At 43.1% G+C, this 20,825-nt stretch overlaps 1 protein-coding gene across 1 annotated transcript in view; it reads right to left on the bottom strand.

The window, feature by feature from the left end:
• Positions 1–20,825, bottom strand: part of Marchf4 (membrane associated ring-CH-type finger 4) — a 98,975-nt gene that overhangs the window by 21,917 nt on the left and 56,233 nt on the right. The window contains exon 2 of the mRNA XM_076866512.2: positions 2,287–2,442. Coding sequence (XP_076722627.1) covers positions 2,287–2,442 — 156 coding nt within the window. The remainder of the gene's footprint in view (positions 1–2,286; positions 2,443–20,825) is intronic.

The following is a 20,825-nucleotide window of genomic DNA, read 5'->3' as shown; positions in this document are numbered from 1 at the left end:
TCTACAGATGAAGCTGCCAGTTTGTGGGTGCAGAGGTTGTCCACTGAGGCTGAGGAGGCAGCTGTCTCATATGTGGATAGGCCAGAGGAGACCAGGTCACATAAGTGGGACAGTTTGGGCCACAACCACACAACACAACTTCTAGTCCAACTACTTCTTCTGTGAAAGGGAAACAGCATTTACTGAGCACACACCAATGCTAAGAACCAACAGAACCAGAGGGGTCATCGGGGTCCAGAAACTCACAACTGAAGGCAGGGTAGTAACTTGAGAATGGATTAATAGGCCATTACTGCCAACGCTTCCACTTGCTTATCTGACTTACATGATGAGAATAAGCTGTTCTTTTTCACCCTTAGGAAAAGGCTAGTCCTGAATGGCTTTTCATTATGTGAGCTAGGGGTGGAGCCAAGAGGGGGTACTTTGTGCTGGGCTGATGAATTTGGGATCTGACCTTTCTTGAGGCTTGAGTCAGCTGCAAAGGAAGGGATGGTTAACGCACTCAGACCTCCGCCAGCACCCAGAGGACTTGGAATCAGCTGTCTCGTGACACTGCTATTTTAAGACACTTCAAGATTTTGAAGCAAATGGCTGAAGATGGGAGCAGTGGCAGGGAGGGGCACCTCTCATTCTGACCCTGTGGCTCACCATTAAGAGCTGAGGTGCCTGAGACTTTTAATGCCACCTTCCAGAAACACCCCACCACAGTGGAGTTCTCTTAGAAAGAAGGAAAGAGGGGAGATGCTGGAAAGACACCCACCCTGCTACATGCACATATGATAGTCTCTCTCTCTCTCTCTCTCTCTCTCTCTCTCTCTCTCTCTGTGTGTGTGTGTGTGTGTGTGTTTCTCATTCATTCCAGGGAGTACCTCATGGACAACTCTACAGGGTTTAAAATAAAAAGCCTTGGACATTTCAGGGGTTCAAACTATGCCTCATGCAAAGGCCCTACCCCACCCATCACTGCTGAACCCCAGCTCCCAGGGCTCTCTCTCTCTCTGCCCCCTCAGAGAGGAGGAGGAGGAATCTGTGCCTGGAGACCAAAGTCCCCATCCTCACTGTCATGCTGGCTAATTGATTATGTGGCAGCTTAATTGGCTGATCCTGCATATGTGGAGGTATTTCCAGAAGCAAAAGAGCTCTCTATGTGTGTGTGTGCACCCTGCAGGGAGAGTTGCTTGATTGGGGGGATTGGCAAGGGTGGCGCAGGGCCTGCTACCTCCTTGGGAGAAGATGAATGCATCAGGGCAGGGCAGGAGGGGAGACAATGGGCAGGGGGGCCCTGAGTTCTGCTGGAATCCATTTGGCAGGCGTGACCCAGTTCTGGCCCTGCCTACCCTCTCCTCTCCCGGTGGCCTTTTCCTACTCTGTCCCTTTCTCTTTCTTCCTTCCTTCCTTATTTCCCCTCTCTTCTCTGCCTCCCTCTCTTGTCTCCTCTCCATTTTTCTCTTTGTTCCTTGTCACAGGAAGTGTGATTTGAGCCAGCAGCGACAGCATCATTTGTAAGAAATGCAGATTCTCAGGCCCTGCCTCAGACCCACTGAATCTTAGTTGGCATTTTGACAAAATTCCAGTTACATTAAAGTTTGAAAAGGGCTGCTGAGTTTTCTTGCTGCTATTTCTTCTTTTCCAGCCCTGGACTTAACTCGGCCCTTCTTGCCCTTCCCACCCTGTCTTTTCCCCATGTCTTGCTCTCTTCTGCCTTTTAGCCTTTCTTCGCTTCCTTCCTTGTTTCCCCTCCCTCCTTTTTTTATTTCTCTCTTTCTTCCTAGCTCTTTCTTTCTTGAATTCCTTCTTCCTTTCTTTCCCTATTCACTTTTTTTTTTTTTTTTTTTTTTGTACCGGGGATTGAACCCAGGATCACTTAACCACTGAACCACATCCCCAGCCCTTTCTATGTTTTATTTTGAGACAGGGTCTTGATAAGTTGCTTAGGACCTCAGTGAGTTGCTGAGGCTGGCTCCTCCAGCCTCAGCTTCCCAAGCGGCTGGGATTACAGGTGTGCACCACTGGATTTAGCTCACCATTCTTCAATTCACCCACTGTCTGTCCTATTCTCTCTCTCCCATCAGATTCTCCTGGCTCCTTTCCTTCTACATCTATTTCCCTCTTGTCCCGTCCCTTCCTCTTATTGCTGATGCTTAAGAGAAAAAAAAAAAAACTTAAATCTTTTATTACCTCCTGCTGGCAGGCCTCCCCTGAACTCCAAGCTGCTCCAGGAAGCAGCCAGGGTGGAGGCCCCTGGTTCCAGTGCCCTCCCCACTCCGCCCCAGGCCCCAGGCTCACCTGTAGAGGGTTCTTTGTGCTTATGGCAATGACGTGGTACTTGTAGTAGCACAGCTCACAGCTCCAGCAGCCCCGCTCGCTGATCCATTTGATGAGGCACGGCTGGTGCGTGCACTTGACTGAGCCATCGCAGCGGCACGGGCTCAACAGCTCCCCCTGCAGGGAGAGAGGCAGAGGGTGGTCAGGCCTGAGCCTGAGTCTGGGGAAGAGATGGGTGGATGGACCTGGAACACTGGTTTGAGCCACCCAGGTAGGTTAGACCAGGCCATCACGACCAGACCACAGGCTTTATCTGGAGTAACTAGACTCCACAGTGGAGGCCCTAGCACCAGCATCCCCACCATGGAGGCCAAGCAGCTTCAGTCAGCTCCACTGCCAATTCGGGGAGACCCTGTCCCTAATTGGTAAGAATTTCTTGTACTGCCCAAGTCCTAGGTTGCTATGAACATGAGTGGGTTAGTTTCTGTGGAAGCCTCTGCAGTCCAAAAGGGGTGTCAGGCTCCTTGAATTTCCCTTTCAAAGCCTATTCCAGGGTCTTGAACTCAAATGCCTTCCAGGCCAGAAAGGCAACAGAAGTGAGGGAAGACAGCTGGTGTGAATTGGAGGGCTCAGGTCTAAGTTTGAAGGACAACTGTCATCAACTCCAGCTGTAGATGTGCAGTCTGGTGGGAGTCTTGTGTGTGCATATGTGTGTGTAGGATATTGAACCCAGGGCCTCATGTATACTAGGAAGGAACTCTACCACTGAACTGCACCCTCATTCCTTCAGGGAATCTTTATGTAAAACCTCTCAATAGTCTAATGTTAACAAGGAATGCAGGTTTTTAAAACATGTTGTGAGGGTCGTTTTGCCTGGATGTAGAGTCTTGTGTTAAGCATTGGCATTCTCCTGAGGCCAATGCATAGAAACCTAAGTTCTTCAATGAAGTCTCTCAAGTAAGAAAAATATGGAATAGGCCTGCATCCTGGGAACCCTGGGAACCTCAGAGGTTGAGCCAGTGCCCTTGCTGAAGGCTGAATCACTCCAGTCAGTCTTGGCAAAAATGGCAAAAGACCAGCCAGAGGGCACAGGAAGCAGGGACACAAAGGACCTAGCCAAGCTAGATGGTGTCCAGATTTGGAACCCTTATGAGTGAGCTGGAGAATTGGGCTCATTCTTCAGAGCTCCCTGTGATATCTCAGATGGCCATGACTGAAGCCTGTGTCTCTACACCACCTGATGTGGTGACCTTAAAGGGTCTCCGTGAGCCTCACTGCTCCTTTTCTCTCCCCTCCTTCTTTTGATCTGGCTTACCTTTGTCTGTTCTCTTTCTCCCTCCTAGCTCAGGGTCCACCATGTTTGATCACTAAATCCCCATTCTCCTAGCTCCTTCATTTACCTTCCCAGAAACTTGAGCAGTTGGGGCTACCAACTCTTCAACCTTGCTCATGGCCTCCTCCTCCTTTGGTCTTCATGCCTCCACCCCCAGTTTATTTATTTTAGATCCAGCTAAAATAAATGCCTCACTCCTATCAAAGGATCCCTGAGAAGCTGTGTACAACCCAATCCCTAAACCCCATGCTGGTGTGTTTGAGATATGGCCACTTGAGCCACATCCCTTCAAATATGGAAATTTCGCCATTCATGTAACTACATCTTGTTCCCAGTAATGAACAAGTAAGTCCAGGATCTCCTGGTCTCTAAGTTTTAGATTTCCATTTGCATATTGAATCTTGTTCTTTGCTGCAGATTGTAGAACCAGCCATTTCCTTCCAAAATTTCTGGAATCATCTTTCCCTTCCAACTCCTGTCACTCAAAAACCTATCCTTGGCCTGGATAAGAGCTAAAAAGTCCTTTTCTACATGGTCTACCTGTCAAACTGCTACTCTGTCATCAAGATGATTCTAATGCTACCTCTTATGGGGAGTAATTCCTGACCTCTCTAGGTTGAGTTAGTGCTTTGATCTTTTATTTTTAAATGCTATTGTATTTTTTATATCTTTTTTTTAAATGTGGTGCTGAGGAAGGAACTCAGTACTTCACACATGCTAGGCAAGGGCTCTACCACTGAGCTACAACCACAGCCAGTACTTTGATCTTCTAGTGTCATATGCATATCTTTAAGTGACTTTGGCATATCCCTTTTAGAGTACTTAGCACATAACTATATGTGTCTGCATATACCTCTCTATGCACTAAATGACTCAGGGAGGCAGGGGTAATGTGTACATCTTTGTACTTGTTTCCCCTGGTACCAAGCTCTACACCAGAAGGTCCTCAACAGCTTTTTGTGGTTTGAGTAAATGAAAAGATAAATCAGTGTCTACTCAGGGTTTCTGCACTTCCCACTTTGTGAGAATGGGAACCATGTTCATCTTATGCCTTTTTCAGTGCCTTATCACTCCCTGTATACATGTATAATGAATGAATTTGATGGCAGAAATGTTCAGGTGTTCAGCTCCATGGAACCCTCCCGAGTTCCACACTCTGCTCCTCCAATATTGACAGGCTCCCTTTTGCTGTGGCTCTAGGCCCTGCCCATACCCCCTGTCATGGCACTCCCTCATTTGTGTCTAGGTCACTACACTGCGACTCCCTCACAGGGACAATATTTTATTCATGTCTGCATTCCTCGCACCTAGTGCAGTGCCTGGTACAGTGAGACCCTCAGTACAACTTTGACAGCTGAACATATGCATATCTGTCTGATGACCAAGAGGCAACCTCTAGATCCCAGTGGGCAACTATAGTGTCTGGGGGAAGAAAGGCAGGAGATACCCTCATAGCTGGCCAGTCTTGATCCCTACTGGGGCCTAACAGTCCTTGGTATGGAGTGGCTGTTCTATGGCTCTGAGAATGAAATACGAGGGAGGTAGTGGGGGGAGGTGCTGGAGGAGGGGCGAAAGCCCTCGTTATTCATGGCCGCATTTCCTAGGCTCATTAATTCTAACAGGATGAGCTGGGTTTGATTAATCGGGTTGTTAAACAGCCATGTCAAATTGCCGATCAGGTAAAAGACATTACTTCCGGTCCCTGGAAACGGTGCCAAGCGACAGTGAAGTCTACGCTCATTGCTTACCAAGTAGGAAAAGCCAGGAAGGCCTGCTGGCTGGGCACAACTGAAAACCCAGCCTGGGCTCCCCATCTTGGCTATGGCTGAGGAACATCAGATACCTACCTGAAGAAGGAGGAAGATGACCTGGCCTGGCCCACTGTCTGGCTAAAGGCCCAAGAGCCCAGGGCTGCGTTGCTTCCACTGAAGTGATTTGTTCATTCTCCCACCCCCAACTTTCCCTTGGGCTGGACAATCCAGAAGGCAAAATGGGGACTTGCTTCTGGCACTACAGATATTAAAAAGCGTCTGTGGCCAGACCACCCTGAATAGGCTTGATCTCATCAGATATTAAAAAAGCAAGAATGCCAAAATTGTTTTAGAAAAAGTTTAGATTTAATGAAAAATGTGATCCAGGATTTTGGATGTATACAGGGAGTGAAGGAAAGAATGTACTTTAACCTTGGCATTCATACAAGTTTTATACTTTTTGTTTAGTATGTTTTTATGTATATTTGGGATATATAATCTTTTTAACACGTAGGGCTTCTAAAGGGCCTGGTCTGACCTTTCCCCATCTTCTAGTGGTCAGATGTATGTCTTCCAGAATAATGGAAGAGGAAATGCCTGGCAACCCTGTAGAGTCAAGGTAGACTTAATGCAGATGTTTCTACAGTAAACTCCATTAAAAGCCAAGCTTAAAAAATCTCAAGTCAAGTCACAGAGCTAGCTGATGTGTAGACAGAATGGCAGCCAGGCCCTTCTGACTTCAGCATCTGAGCTTCACCATATCTCTGTCCCTGTTCCTGCTGCCCCACCTGCACCTGTGCCACGGGTCTCTTCCCTGTGTTTCTTTTCCAGATCCACCCAATTCCTGGCCCAGATCAGGCTACTCAGCCAAACCTCCCACAACTGCCCCTCCAGACCTGTCTCTCCTCCTGCATCATCACTCAGCTTGGCACTTCATCATTTTCAAATCCTCTGGGATTTGGGCTTCTCTTACATAATCCATCAAACTGGGCCCATCAGAGATGCATGTGAAAGGTATGTTTACTCACTGCATAGGCACCAGGGTACAGGAAAGGACATGCCCCTCTGGTCCAGCTCCCAAGCTCTGGCTGTTGGGCTGGGGGGACTACCATGATCTTGTCTACAAAGCTCAGCAAATTCTGAGGCTGAAGGGGGTTCATTAAATGCAAAGGACACCAGACACTTCCTCAATGCACTTCTCAGAGCTTTGGGGAGGAAGATTACCTGGGAATGACCAAGACAAGAAAAATGGGATCCTCCCTAGTCCCCTGCCCCCTAAGGGGCACAATGTGAGGAGTGGCTAGCATGGTTGTGGGAAAGAGATAATTTGGTTTTGAATGCCTTCTTACTACTTACCAACTGTGCAAACTTAGGCAAGCTTCTTAACCTCTCTGAAGCTCTATTTCTTTATCTTTCTGGGGCAGATAATTCTTGCCTTCTCCAAAGATGGATTACATGAGATCAAGCATGCCAAGAACTTGACACAGTGCCTGGCACAAGTAAGTCCTCTTGTTAAAAATGTTAACAATTCTAATTTACATTTAGATTATAATTTTATAGTTTTCTCTACTACAACTCTATTTTATTTTCCTACTATCACTCTAAGGTAAAATCCATAAGGAGGGAGCCTTAAGAAAAGGGTCAAAATAGCAAGAGAGAATGGTAAAGATTAAAGAACTTTCTAGGTGAATGGCTCTTCAAGGATAAGAGATCAGAATAGAGTTCTCCTAACTTGTAGCCCAAGGCTGTCTTCTGTTTCCTTGGGATACTGAGCATCTGGGGACCCTTCTTTGGGGATGCTGAACAGAACAGTGCAGACCTCTCTTGGATTGAGGTCATGCTAGAAGGAGGAGTCAGGACAAGGTGATCCTCTAGCCCTTGCTTGCCTTGGCTGTGCCTGATCCAGTGGGAGGAAGGAGAGAATGGGATAGATTCTTTTCTCTGTTAATGACATAGCAAGCTGCAGGTACAAGACTCCACTTGCTTCTCCATTCACAGATTTCTTTGTTTATTTGGGACTTGCTTTATTTTTATTTTTTTGGCCTGATTCAATCTGCAATACTCACTTCTGTAGTCCTTAGGTTACCGAGTTGCCATGGCAATGGCAAGTAAATTAAAGACTTCCCCTTCCAGGCATTCCTGCCCCTGAGCAGAAAGAAAGAAATACAGCCTAGTGGAGCAAAGACAGCATACCATGCTGAAGTTTGCAGTTCTGGGAGATCAGAACAAAGGAGACTACAGAAACACCAGATTGTGGTGCAGTTTAGGGTCACATTCCCTTATTGAGTCTACTATGGTGGTTAAGAACTTATCTCTATTCCTGGACAGACTTAGGAATACCTAGGATTTTTACAATCTATGTGACGTGGGCAAACTTAAATCTCTGGGCCCTGTTCAATCTTCCTTTATTGATTCAATATTTACCCACTATGCTCCAGGTTCTGTTTTAGGTGCTAGGCACAGAGCAGTGAATGGAATTGATGAAATTCTCTTGAAGAAATAGTCAATAAATGATATAACAAGTAAACCGTAAGTACTCAAGATGCTGTCATGTGCTATGAAAAATAAACAGAGAAAAGGAAAGTGGACCCCAAGGGAGGAGGTACATTGAAATGCTAAACAGGATGTTATGGAAGACTTGGCCAAAAGGCGATATTTGTGTAAAGACCTGAGAAAGGCAAGGGAGAAAACCATGCAGATATCTCCGGGCCAAGAATTCTGGACAGAGGGAATATCACATGCAAATTCTCTGAGGCAGAATCATGCCTGGAATATTCTAGGAACAAAGATGCTTGAGTATCTAGAGTAGAGTGAGTGAGAAGAAAGGGAATAGGGGATGAGGTAATAACAGGGATCAAAAAAGTGGGTACAGATCAGAAAAGGCTTGTGGACCATCTTAAGGACTTGGCATTTATTAAGATGAGAAATTACGAATGTAAAAGCAGAGAGTGTTATAGAAGATTTCCTTGTCTCTAAGCCCACCTTCTCACCTCCTTCAAATGGTACAGTCTGACCGTGTTTGACAGGATTGCATTGGCTGCTCTATTGGGAACAGACTGGAGAGACATACAAGAAAACACAGACACAGGAGACTGTTGCAATAATCCAGGTAAGTGATGGTCATGTTTCAGACCAGTATGGTAGCAGTAGAAATGCTGAAAAAATGGTCAGTTTCTGGATATATTTTGAAGAATTAGATGTCAAGATGTGCTAATGGAGTAGATGTAAGCAAAGCAGAAAAGTCAAAGATGATACTAATTTTGATCTGAGTATTGGGAAAGACGGAGGGTTACCTTTTGGTGAAATGAGAAAACTGAAGGAGGAATAGGTTTTGAAGGAGAGATTGGGAGCTCAGTTTTGGAAGTGTCAACTTTGAAAGGTCTATTCACTCTCCAAGTGGAGATGTCACATAAGCACTAGTGCATATTTTTCTGGAGTGGAGCTGAGAGGTCAAAATAGAAACTTGAGAGTTATTGGCATAGAGATGGTGTTTAAATCCACAAGCCTGGATGAAGTAATCAAAGCTGTGAGTTTGGGTAAAAAAAGGAAGGGGTCCTGGAGCTGATCCTGGTGGGATGCCAGTGTTTAGAGGTCAGGAGATGTGGAAAACCAGCAGAAAAGACAGAGAAAGGAAGGTCAGCAAGATAAGTAGGGAACGTGATGCTCCTAAAGTCAAGAAAGAAGGCAAAGTATTTCAAGAAAAGAGGGAGTCGTCAGCCTTACAAATGTTGTGCATGGGTCAAGTTGGATGAGAACCAAGAATTAATCGTGAATTCAGCAAGTTTTATTTATTATTTCTTCTGTTTTCTAGATAAAATATGCAGAAAAGTCGCAGGGCTGAGAGCAAAGATGGGGAAGAGATATTGGAGGTCTGAGGTTGATAGAAAATAGTTATCTGGGAGAGTATAGAGAGGGTTTCATTAAAATAAAATGAGTCATCTGTGAAACCAAGAGAAGAGGGTAGTAAGAGACTATAATTAGATCCATGCCTGGCACACAGTAAGTGCCCAGGAAATACTGGCTGATATCTAAGGGGTTCAATAGGGCTTGACAGATCTCCCTCTTCTAAGCCTACCTTCTCACCTCCTTTCAATGTTGATCACTTTTCTTTCTTTCTTATTATTTCTTATTAACACCCTCTGGCTAGTAATAATCCTAATGCTAAGAACATTTCTCAGATCTACAGAACACTTCCATAGGTTTTATACCACCTGCTACCTCAATAAACCCACAAAACTAACAACAATTGTCCCCATTACAGAAAAAGATACCCACATGGTGAGATGGTTCCTTGTTCAAACAAATGAAAGAGTAGGGCTCCCAAACCAGTTCAGTTTCACCAGGTTGCCTCTGATTTACCCAAATCATCTCTGCCCATGATGGTGTCACATGCCTTTTGTCTCTTGTCCCAGCCATAGCAGCCTGTCCATCAGATCCTTACTTTTCCTATTCTGATTCAAGAGATGGTCTTCATTCCCCTTCTCTGATTCTATTTCTAGGCAATGCTCATTGGCCATTAATTGATGTCTGTGTGCAGAGTAGAACAGGATGGGGTTTTCCTTTCTCTTCACTCCTTCATGGTCCCACTCTCAGAAGGACAAAGTTATTAAGACATTTAAGATAAAGTTAATAAACAGAGATTTTTGTAAGCAAAGTAAAGATTGCTCTGAGATGGAATCTATATAACTAAGGAAAGACCCACTTGTTTAGTAGATGTTCTACTATGAAGGCCCACAAGATCAAAAGCTTTGAAATCAGAACTTTCCTACAGGGTAGAGCTGGAACCTATGTGTATTGGGGTGGGAAGGAATAGGCATAGGAGTAGAAAAAGTTCATTGGAATTGAGGAAAAGAAAAAAAAAGGATATCAAAGAAGGTAGGAAATTTCCAATGTCCATCCTAGGTAGTCTATAATGATAGGTAGTTGATAATGGTTCTATCACTTCTTGGACTCCCCGTATTTAGGAGACCAGCTAACAGTAAGGCTTCTCAAAAACAGACTCTTCCAATTTTATGGGCACAACCAAACATATCCATAACATTGATCAACTATTTGTGTAGCTGTGATCTGGATTGATAGAGGTTTGGGGAGGGAGGAGACAAAGGAGAAACTCAAGTGGGGTTGGTGAATAGAAGGAAGAAGCTAGGAAACTCTAGAAGATTCCAGTGCCTTCTGCCTTAGGGCAGCAGGCAATGATTTCTTTATTCTCCAGGCCTGAGGTGGAAGGTGTTGTGGAATTAGTGTATCCTGGTATCAGGATTAAAAAAAAAATGACCTATCATGGAGAACTTCTTATCAGCAAAGATTGTGAAGGAGAGACTGGGGGTGAGGGGAGTGTTAGGATTTCTACTTTTCTACAGGATGATATGAGAATTTCCCCTTTATCTGGTACAGGCAGGCTGGTTGGCAAGATGACCTCCAAAGATCCCAGGTGACCAGAGAATCCATTATTGCTCACAGACAAGCCAATCTGAATTCTGTGCATATTTGTCAAATAGCATTTGGGCAGCTCTCTGTTTTCTTGCAAGAGTCCTTTCCAGACAGTCTTTTACCATCACCCATCCTTGGCATTCACACTTCCTTCCCAGCCAGGCCATACCTGGTCTTCTTGCTTCCTCTCTCAATGGTGCCAAGGACAAATTTTGGCTTCAAGGGATTAACAGTGTCTCAGTGCTGGCAGAAGGAAGTAAGAAATTGTTGAGAGATAATTTGATTTTAAAAAGAAAGTACTCTATTACTAAGAAGACCAAAAAAGATTTAAGGCCTTAATGAGCTGTAGTTATCTAAACTGAATCCAATTAACCACATAATTATTTCTAGTTCTAGTCTCATACCAGCAGCTTACTTTCACAAACAAGCGTGTGCACGCACACACACACACACACACACACACATAATATCCCTCCATCTTTGTGGAAATATCTTCAGCTTATCTACTCATCATCTCAAAAAAAAAAAAAAAAAGGAATAAAAAATGAGTCAAAGAAAACAAACAGACCCAAACCACCCCTCCAAATGGGGATTTTCATTTTCAGGGTAATTATTTTATTCCTATGGTGCTTCTCTCCCTGTAATTCAACTGGTATAAGACAAATGTACCTATTCCCTGTAACTGCCTCTAAATTTACTCAACTGATACTGAGAGAAGAACTTAACCTCACAATAATTGAATTTAAATAACATCCAATTCTATGAAGTCAAACATGATCTGCATAGTAAACAAAGCATATTATATGAGGGCTGGCGGGAAGAAAGAAGGTCATATTTAATGTGTATATTCATAATCATATCTGTATTTTTAACCACTTAAAAATGCAATGTACTGTCAGTTTTCTTTCTGTATAACTCATCATTACCATCTTTGTTGTCTCCAAAGAGGATAAAATTAAAGGTTGGTCTTCCCTCAGCATTCTGCCTGACTCAACCGAAAAATATAATTTAGATAAACCTTGAGTGGCCAGAACTGGGCTATTTGCATACAGTAGGCTGGGCCTGGTTCCAAGGTTCCAGGCCACTAGACTGAAATTTCAGGGATGCCAGGTCACCGTGTTCTCTTTCTGTCTTAGAAATCAGGCCAAGGCAGGACACAGTCATGTGGCAAGTTAGGGGTGATACTCAATCGCCCCCCCCAGTAGGTCTTCCATGGTCCCTACACACAGGCAGACAGATGCCCAGCCTTAGTTTAGTTGTGCAAAACCGTCATGCTGTTCTTTGAAGAGGTTGTGATGAAATTGTTCAAAATTTAATTTATTCACTCAGGGACATGGCAGATGTGGCAGGAACACAGGAGCCGAGATGATGTGTTACACTTCACAATGGTCCAGATCACTGCTTGAGGCACTTAGACCTACCTCTATGGATGGCTGACTTTTACACAGAAGATAAAACAAGATATTTCCTGGGTGCCAATCCCAGCTCTGCCACCCTCTGGCTGGTGACTGTGGATTTAAGCCATCTAAGCCTTGATTCACTGGTTCTCGGAGTTTAACATGCATAAAAATCACTTGGGAGCCTTGTTAAGAATCCCCGTGCCAACTTCACTCCAGAGATTGATTCCATAAAGACCTGCTCTTCGTCTCTGGAAGCAAGTTTGGCTAAGACTCATTTTGTGAAGTGCTGGACCAGATATTCTTCAGCAAACCTTCTGTCTCATATATCACTTTAAGACTTTTATGTATACAAAGATAAAAATAAGTGCCAATAGCTAAAATTTATTGAGTACCCACTGTGTGCCAAGCCCTGTCTACAGGCTTTGACTGCTGGGTTCAAATCCTGGTTCTCCAATTAGCTCGCTGGGGGACTTTGGGCACTTTGCCCTCTCTGAGCCTCCCGTCCTGTCTCCTGCAACTATATTGTTTTAGTAGCACTTCATCTATTACGGCTGTCTCTCTTGCTAACTCATGCCCTGAAATACATGCTGCGGGTCACACAGCAGTCCAGCATGGTTAGTGGGGACTGTGGACTGAATGCTCACTCTGCCATTTATTATGTGTATGACCTCAGGCAAGTTTTCTCAGGTTAAAGTGGCTCTGAAGATACTTGCTGCCTTCTCAGGTTCTCAAGAGGATAAATGGGGTAGTGCCTAATGGAAAGTGCTCAGATCCCTGTCTAGCACCCAGACAGTGCTCACTGTAGCATCATTACTGGCTGGTCCTCATGTGCTCACCTACTTAATGGAATCTCTTCACACCCTAAGGAGCAAGGCAGGGTTGCTGCTCACCTTGTAGATTGAGGGGACTCGGCAGTCTGTTGCCTTACCAAGCACCTCACTTAACTGCCTTATAAATGAAGGTCACAAGTCTGAAGCCTGTGTGTTGTCAGTTGCCTGGGAGCTGGATGATGTAAATAGGTAATGACTGCAGGGAAAGGAGTCTGCAGATGCCTCTACCTGCCCTGGCATTTCAGGAGGGGCAAGAACAAAACAGGTACTTGAGCTCTTCATTCACCTACCTGCCCCAAGTCTTCCTTAGGACTTGCCCCTCCCTGAGCCTCTTTCTCACATGCCTGTGTTTCTACCTCGGGGGACAGGGAAGAACAGGACAGCCATCATTCTTCTCTCCCTCTCCCCCTTGCAGGTAGAGTTGTGACCTTAAGTGTTCATGGAGCCAACTGAGAACTGGGTCTTTGTGTTGCCTACAGAATGGGAGGGGAAGCAGAGCAGGCCAGGAAGCTACCATGATCTGCATAAGTTTAGCAGTGAGAGGGAAGCAGGAGAGAAGGAAAATATTTTTGCCCTATAGTTTCCTCTGCTTACTTTTTTTCTTTTTCTTTTCTCTTCTCTTCCTTTCCCTTTCCCCCCTCCCTCTCTCCCTCCCTTCCTTCTCTCTTTCTTCCTTTTTTAAAAATGTTGTACCTGGGATTGAACCTAGGGGCACTTTACCACTGAGCTACACCCTCAGCCCTTTTAATTTTTTATCCTGAGACAGGGCCTTATAAGTTGCTTAGAGCCTTGTGAAATTGTTGAGGCTGGCCTTGAACTTGTGATCCTCCTGCCTCAGCCTCTGAGTTACTGGGATTACAGGTGTTTGCCCCAGTCCCAGGCTTCCTCTGCTTGCTTTTTAAAGAGATTGCAGTAAAACCTGGACATTGTTTTCTAATGCTTCCCCTATATTGAATTTTCCTTTCTTTTTTATATCAGTCTCATTATACTTAATCTTGACTGAAAAATCTAAAGGCCAAAGATGGTACTAGCCTTTCCTAGTGTGGTATAGTGGGACAACAATGAAATAGGAAAAGATTCAGACCTAAACCTCCTCCAGGTGCGAAGCTCCAAAGAGTGAGTCCCAGGTCACTGTGGGCAGGAGATACTATGCCAGAGTCTGCTGCAAACCTGGCCCAGTTTTTTTTTTTTTTTTTTTTTTCACACCTCTTAAGGAAGCATACTATTCCTGAAATGCTCCAGCTCCCTGTCAGGAAAAAGCATGCTAAGTAGAATTTGAGTGACTTTAGTGTGTGAATAGACCCCAGTCTGTTGGCTCCAAGTTTCTAAGCTGCTCCAAGTGGCTGTGGCTTCTGTCATCTTGGCAATTTTATTTTCTCGTTCAAAAAAATTCTGTCTTCCTTGCTTCTAGAGCTGGGAGGGGTTGAGTTTGAAGGTCTGAAAGGTCCTCCTCCCTATCCCCTAGCTTCTGATCAGACTGACTGTTTCCAACTGGGATAGATGGAAGGAACCCAAGGGTCACCTTTGTTCACCAGAGTCTCCCAGTTTTCCCTTTCAGATCATGGGTGAAAACCAGTGTGGGACAGGGTCACAGCTCATAGAACAGTCACAGCCTCTGGATTCAGGGACGGGGGGTCTATGGGGAGCCTCATCACAGCACGATTTCTCTCCGAGGACTGAAGTCACAACCTATGGCCCCTTTTCAGGAGCCATTCAGTAGATTTGGTGGTGCTGATACTCAGTCCTGGCATTAAGAACTCAAGATGGTCCCACCCCAAGAGCCTTTCATATGTAAGGATACACATTCTCAGTCCCAGCAGATGCTCAGCTTTGGCTATGGTTTTCAGGCTGTTTCACTTAATTAGGGGCTGATGTATAATACATTACCTCCTTTTATTTGCTTTTATTCTTTGTCAGATGACCAGGTAGTTAAGCAAGCAGTTGGGATTTGCTATTTGCAAATATTTCTGGGATTTGGTGACCCAAGTCCATGTTCCTCTTTTTCTTAGACGTCATGATTATTTGTTTCCCTTTAGCCATCATCCATCCACACTGAAAAGTCCTATTTTTAGATCCTATTCTCATGTCATTGATCATTTTGGCCACTTTTTTTTTTCCCCCAAATCTTTACCAGTCTTTTAGGTTTTTAAGCTAAGTTTTCCTCCTATGTCTAAAGCAGCCAAGGATGCACATGGTCAGATAGTGAGCATGGGTATGTCTTAAAAGTATGTAGAAATCGATAATAAATAAATAAATTATTTTTTTTCTCATGACTATAGATCCCTCTCAGTCATATATAACCCTCCCAATCAGGAACATAATGTACATAATGATAAACATCTATCTTTAAATTGTAGTTTTCCATCCACACTATGTTATGAAAAAATTCTCACCATACTTTCATGGATCATAAATGTCCTTTGAAGGCAGTCCTGGCTTCAAAGGTCATGGATATTGTTAAGGTTGTTGATAAATAAGTTGGCCTTCAGAAGGACGACAACAATTCCCATCCACATCAGCAGAGTAGGCTACTGTTTGCTGTTACTGCTTCACACTCAAGGCCTTGTTCTTTCTCCACATTCTCATGGACAACTGTCAATGGTACCAGAGCTGTGACCCTGAGAAAGAAGGCTTAGAACATAGGGACAATCTGTGCCTTTCTACTTTGCTCTGCAGTGTAGGAAAGGAGCAGGATTGGGGGTAGGTTGAGAATGAACAGCAGTACAGCTGAAGCAGTCCCCAGGGAGGCCTCAGCCATGAAAGAACCAAGAAGCGCTTAGCTGGGGAGCCAGCACAAGCTTCGCCTAGGTGATTTTCCTACTCTGAGGAACTAATAAATGATAGGGATGATTTGAAGTATTCCTGTCAGGAGCCTCATCATAGCTCAAATTTTGAGATGGCAAACTATGGGGCTAAGCCCCCTGGAATAAAGGGTCCACTTTTGAGAACTTTCAGTCAAATAATTGCCTACCACTGTCCTTTAAGATACCCAGATAAAGGAACTTCACACTCCCCCAGAAAGACCTTTGTGTGACTGGAAGACATTGTGGTTAAAAATGTATCTTAATCTACTCCTAAAACTCAAGAAATATAACCAAGAATCAATAAGTAGGGTGGTATCAAATTAAAAAGCTTCTGCACTGCAAAGGAAATAATTAAGAGTGTGAAAAGAAAGCCTACAGCCAGGGGAGGGTGGATCTCTGCCAGCTACTCCTCTAACAGAGGATTAATATCCTGAATATATAAGAACTCAAAGAATTTAACACACACAATAGAACAAATAGCCCAATCAAATGGATAAATTATCTAACAGACATTTCTCAAAAGAAGAAATACAAATGACTAGCAAATATCTAAAAGTTCACACCCTTAACAATCAAGAAAATTCAAATCAAAACTACACTGAGGTCTCGGGGTATAGCTCAGTTGGTAGAGTGCTTGCTTCGCATGCACAAGGCCATGGGTTCAATATCTAGCACCACAAAAAAAAAAAAAAAAAAAAAAAAAAACCGGAAAAACTACACTGAGATTTCATTTCATTCCAGTTAGAATGTCAATCACCAAAAATACAAGTAACCATAATTTGCTGTCGAAGATATAAAAGAAAAAAAGCACACTTTCATGTTGTCGGGGGACTCAATCACCTTGGGAAGCAATGGAAATTCCTCAAAAGATTAAAAATGGAACAACATATGACCCAGCTATCTCACTTCTTGGTATTTATCCAAAAGAACTAAAATCAGCATACTACAGTGATACTTGCCCACCAATGTTTATAGCCACACAATTTACAATAGCCAAGTTATGTCAGTTTCTGTAGTGTAGTAATCATCACATTTGCCTCACACAGTAGCCTAATTATGAAGCCATCCTAGATGTCCATCAACAGATGAATGAATAAAGAAAATGTGATATTATACATAGTGCAGGTTTATTCCATCATAAAGAAGAATGAAATTATAACATTTACAAGTCAATGGATGAAACTGGAGAACAGCACGCTAAGTGAAATGAGCCAGATTTAGAAAATCAAAGGTCAAATGTTTTCTCTCACAAGTGGGAGAGAGAGAGAGAGAAAGAGAGAGAGAGAGAGAGAGAGAGAGAGAGAGAGAGAGAGAGAGAGAGAGAAAGAATATGAATTTTAAAAGGGAGGAATCTTATGAAAATAGAAAAGAGACCAATAGAGTAAAGGAAGCAGGTCGGTCAGGAGGGAGAAGAAGAGGGCATTAGGAAATATTGCAGGATGAATTCTACTAAATTATGCTATGTCCATTAATGAATATACCACAGTGAATTTTATATATGTATATATAAAATTATAATGCACTAGTTAAAATAACAATAGTAATAATAGAAGGGAGATCAATAGAGTAGAATAAGCAGATCAGGAGAGGAAGAAGGGGCGGGGGAAGGAATGAGATTGATAGAATCATGTAAGATACTGAACAAACATAGCACAGTGAACCCCTCTATTATATATAATTATAATTCATCAATAAAGAAAATGAAAGATAAAAAATAACTTTAAAAAATATATCTTAATATAACCTGTATTTTCTCTGCTGCAATTTCAGTCTTTTCCTGTCTTTTCATGTGAGTGGACAATGTTTAAGCTTTGAGATAGACAACTTCTGGCTCTGCCATTTGCCAGCTGATTCAGTTAACTCCAGCCATTAATTATGCTCCTGCAAATATTCCCCAAAATTACTGGTTTAAAAATAACAACTACTTATTATTTTTCACTTGTCTACAAGTAGCTGAGTGGTTCTGCTGATATAGTTTGGTTGATCATGGCTGGACTGGCTCAGGTATCTGAATTAGCTAGAGGCTGGCAGCTCTAGGATAGGATGACCCAGCTCTGCTGCACACATGTCATTATCATCCAATAGAACTGAACAGCTTGTTTGCATGACAGAAGAGTTCCCACCAGCAAGAGAGGGCAGGCAAGTCAAGCCCGTGTCTGCATCAAGTTTTTCAAGATCCTATTGGCCAAAGCAGGTCACATGGCCCATCCAGAGTCAGGGTGAGTATCACCAAAAGGAAGTATCACCAAGACCTAAAGATCTAAGGCCACTAGTACAATCAACCCACCACATTCACTGTATAACCTTAGATAAATCCTTTAACTTGAGCTTTACTTCCATCATTTATAAAAGCACGCAGGTTTTTTTGTAGAAACTCCTTGCTATAATAGACATAAAATGTCTGCCACAAAATAAACATTCCATTTTTATTAATTTCCTTTTTTCCTCCTTTTTCTTCATTTGAGCCATCTCTGTTTTCTTGAATGAGTCATTCCCCTGTATTATCTTCTACATAAAGCTCCAACATAACACTAAACATCATGTCTGTGGATTCTGTTGAATCCCCAGCTCTTAGACTGTGCCTAATAAAGGTGGCCCTCAGTTCATGCCAGGGATCTGGAATTTGGAGAATAAAGGAGTCTCCTTTCCCTTTATTCCTCTGTCTGTCCAGTTGAGATATGATCTCTTGGCTGTCTGATTTAGCTCCACTACCAAGAGTAAATGTTCTCTCTGATTTGTGGATGTTAACCCAAAACAAGAGAGATTGGTGGTGGTGGGGGGAATAATAGAAATCTGAAGGGAAGGGATGAGGAGGAGAATGGGAAAGACACAAAAATTAATTGGACAAAACTTTCCTAGTCTTATATTTATATATATATATATGACCAGGGTAACTCCATATCCTGTATGACCACAAGAGTGGAAACTTCAATAGAATAAGTTATACTTTATGTATGTACATCCTGCCAAAATACATTCTGCTGCCACATATAACTAAAAATAAATAAATAAATAGTATCTACTCAATATTTAAAAAAATAAAGAGTGAAATACAAAGAGTTAACATGTTTGAATTACCTGATGAATCTGAATAGAAGCAACAGGATGGGAAACCCCCATTCCCTAATTTAAATGATTTTTGGGGTAGAATAAGTATTCTGGCCTCTCCTTAGCTAATCAGGCTCTAGAAGAGACATTAATTGCAGCCAGCCAGTCCTGCTGCGGAGACCCAAAGCTGCCAGCTCCCTTGCTGGGAATGGAATAGAATTGTAATTGGCTGTGAAAGCATCATGGCAGGAGGCACAGAGAAGGGTTGGTCCTCCCACACCCTGCCCTCCCCCAAACAAAGCAGGTGAGAGAAGCTCCAAGGGAAAGGCCCTACAGAGGCCATGGCAGCAAGGACCTGCCACATTTAGAGGCCATTCTGGATGCAACAGCACAGTTCCAGTTCCAGGGATGGACTGCAGCCAGGGTGAAGGACCTCTCACACAGCACAGTTGGGGTGCTCAGCACAGGAGAACCCAGCCTGTAGACCTCCTCATCTCTGTTTCCACTGCCTTCCATGAGAGGGGCACTGCATAGTTACTGTCACACATAGAACCAGTCTTCTGCTTCAGAGAGCTTTCCAAATACAAGCTTAACCTCCTGGTGCATACATGCATTGTGGTGTAATTTGTCTGCTTGTGTGTGTTCATTTGTCTGTCTGTGCAATGGCACGGCATCCCTGTGTGGTTGTTTCTCAGTGATGTCAATACTTTTTTCACTCAAATAAATTAATGTGATAATGTTTAGGGGAAACGTATTCTCATAATAATGTGACATTCATTCTGCCGTGGCAATTCCTGGCCAGAGGTGTGACTGTGAAAATTAAGACAATGTGTGTTTATTCCCATCAACGTACAATAAGGCATATGGTTTTGGAGACTGTTAGATTATTTAATGTCTTTGTGCCTTAGTTTCATCATCAATAAAATGAGGGCAATAGTAATACTTGTCTAATAGGAGTGTTGGAAAGAATGATGTGTACAGAGCTTAAAGTAGGGCAGAGACTCAATAAATGTGTTTTCACAATTGCTTCTAGGGTAGAACTAATCATTGACTGGCCCATGCTCTATGGACCTGGTGGCGTGGGAAACCTAGTAACAAATGCAAAGCAGAACAACTAAAAATACACAGGCAAAGTCAATACCTTCAGAAAATTATTCTGTGAGATGAAGTTTTGATACAAATTCAAGAATTTTCAAGGAAACTCTATTTCATTAATACTTTAAAACACTCGGCAATAGCCCATAATTTATAACAACAGTTTTATTTTTACTGTGCTTCTAGATATTTATTATCAGATTTTTATTGAAAGTTCATCACAAATTCAGCTAGGAAGGGAAGCAATGTATTAAAGGAGACTAGAAGAATGGCATTTTATAATTTATAAAGATATAATGACAATCTAACAAGCTTTTAATTTGTAACGACAACAAAAAAAGTACAACTCAATTCTATTTTCCCTCTCAATGTCCCCCTCCCTATTCATAGCTCATGAGGAATAAGACATCTTTCTGGTTTAAGCTCAGAACAATGGAATTAAAATAGAATAGCCAGACTAGAAAAAGTTCTCAATGCATAGCATCTCCTCTGAAATGGGAGAACTTCTTCCCCTGAAAAAATCTGATGGAAGTCCTGAACCCAATAAACTCAAGGAAGACAGCTTTGGTTATTCTCTTAGAAGAGAGAACAGGACTCCACTACTGGAAACAACCCTTTCCCCTGCAAACTGGATCCTTGGGTCATACTTGGGTTCCCAGGCTCCTGTGTCTAATCTCCCAACTGGATCATCAGTGCTTGGGAAATGAGCAGGACAGCTATTTAAAGAAGTAATTGGCTGCATAAATCATCTCACCCCTTCAACAAATGATTTTCCTCACATTTCTTGGTTCTCTAATAGGTTAGGGGAATACAGGGAGGAAGAGCCAGTGTTTTCTCCACTGTCCAAGGTACTGGAATGAAGCATGGCT

Source organism: Callospermophilus lateralis, chromosome 9 (genome assembly GCF_048772815.1).
Source record: "Callospermophilus lateralis isolate mCalLat2 chromosome 9, mCalLat2.hap1, whole genome shotgun sequence".
Lineage (NCBI taxonomy): Eukaryota > Metazoa > Chordata > Mammalia > Rodentia > Sciuridae > Callospermophilus > Callospermophilus lateralis.
This window is presented reverse-complemented; position numbering and strand designations above follow the sequence as displayed.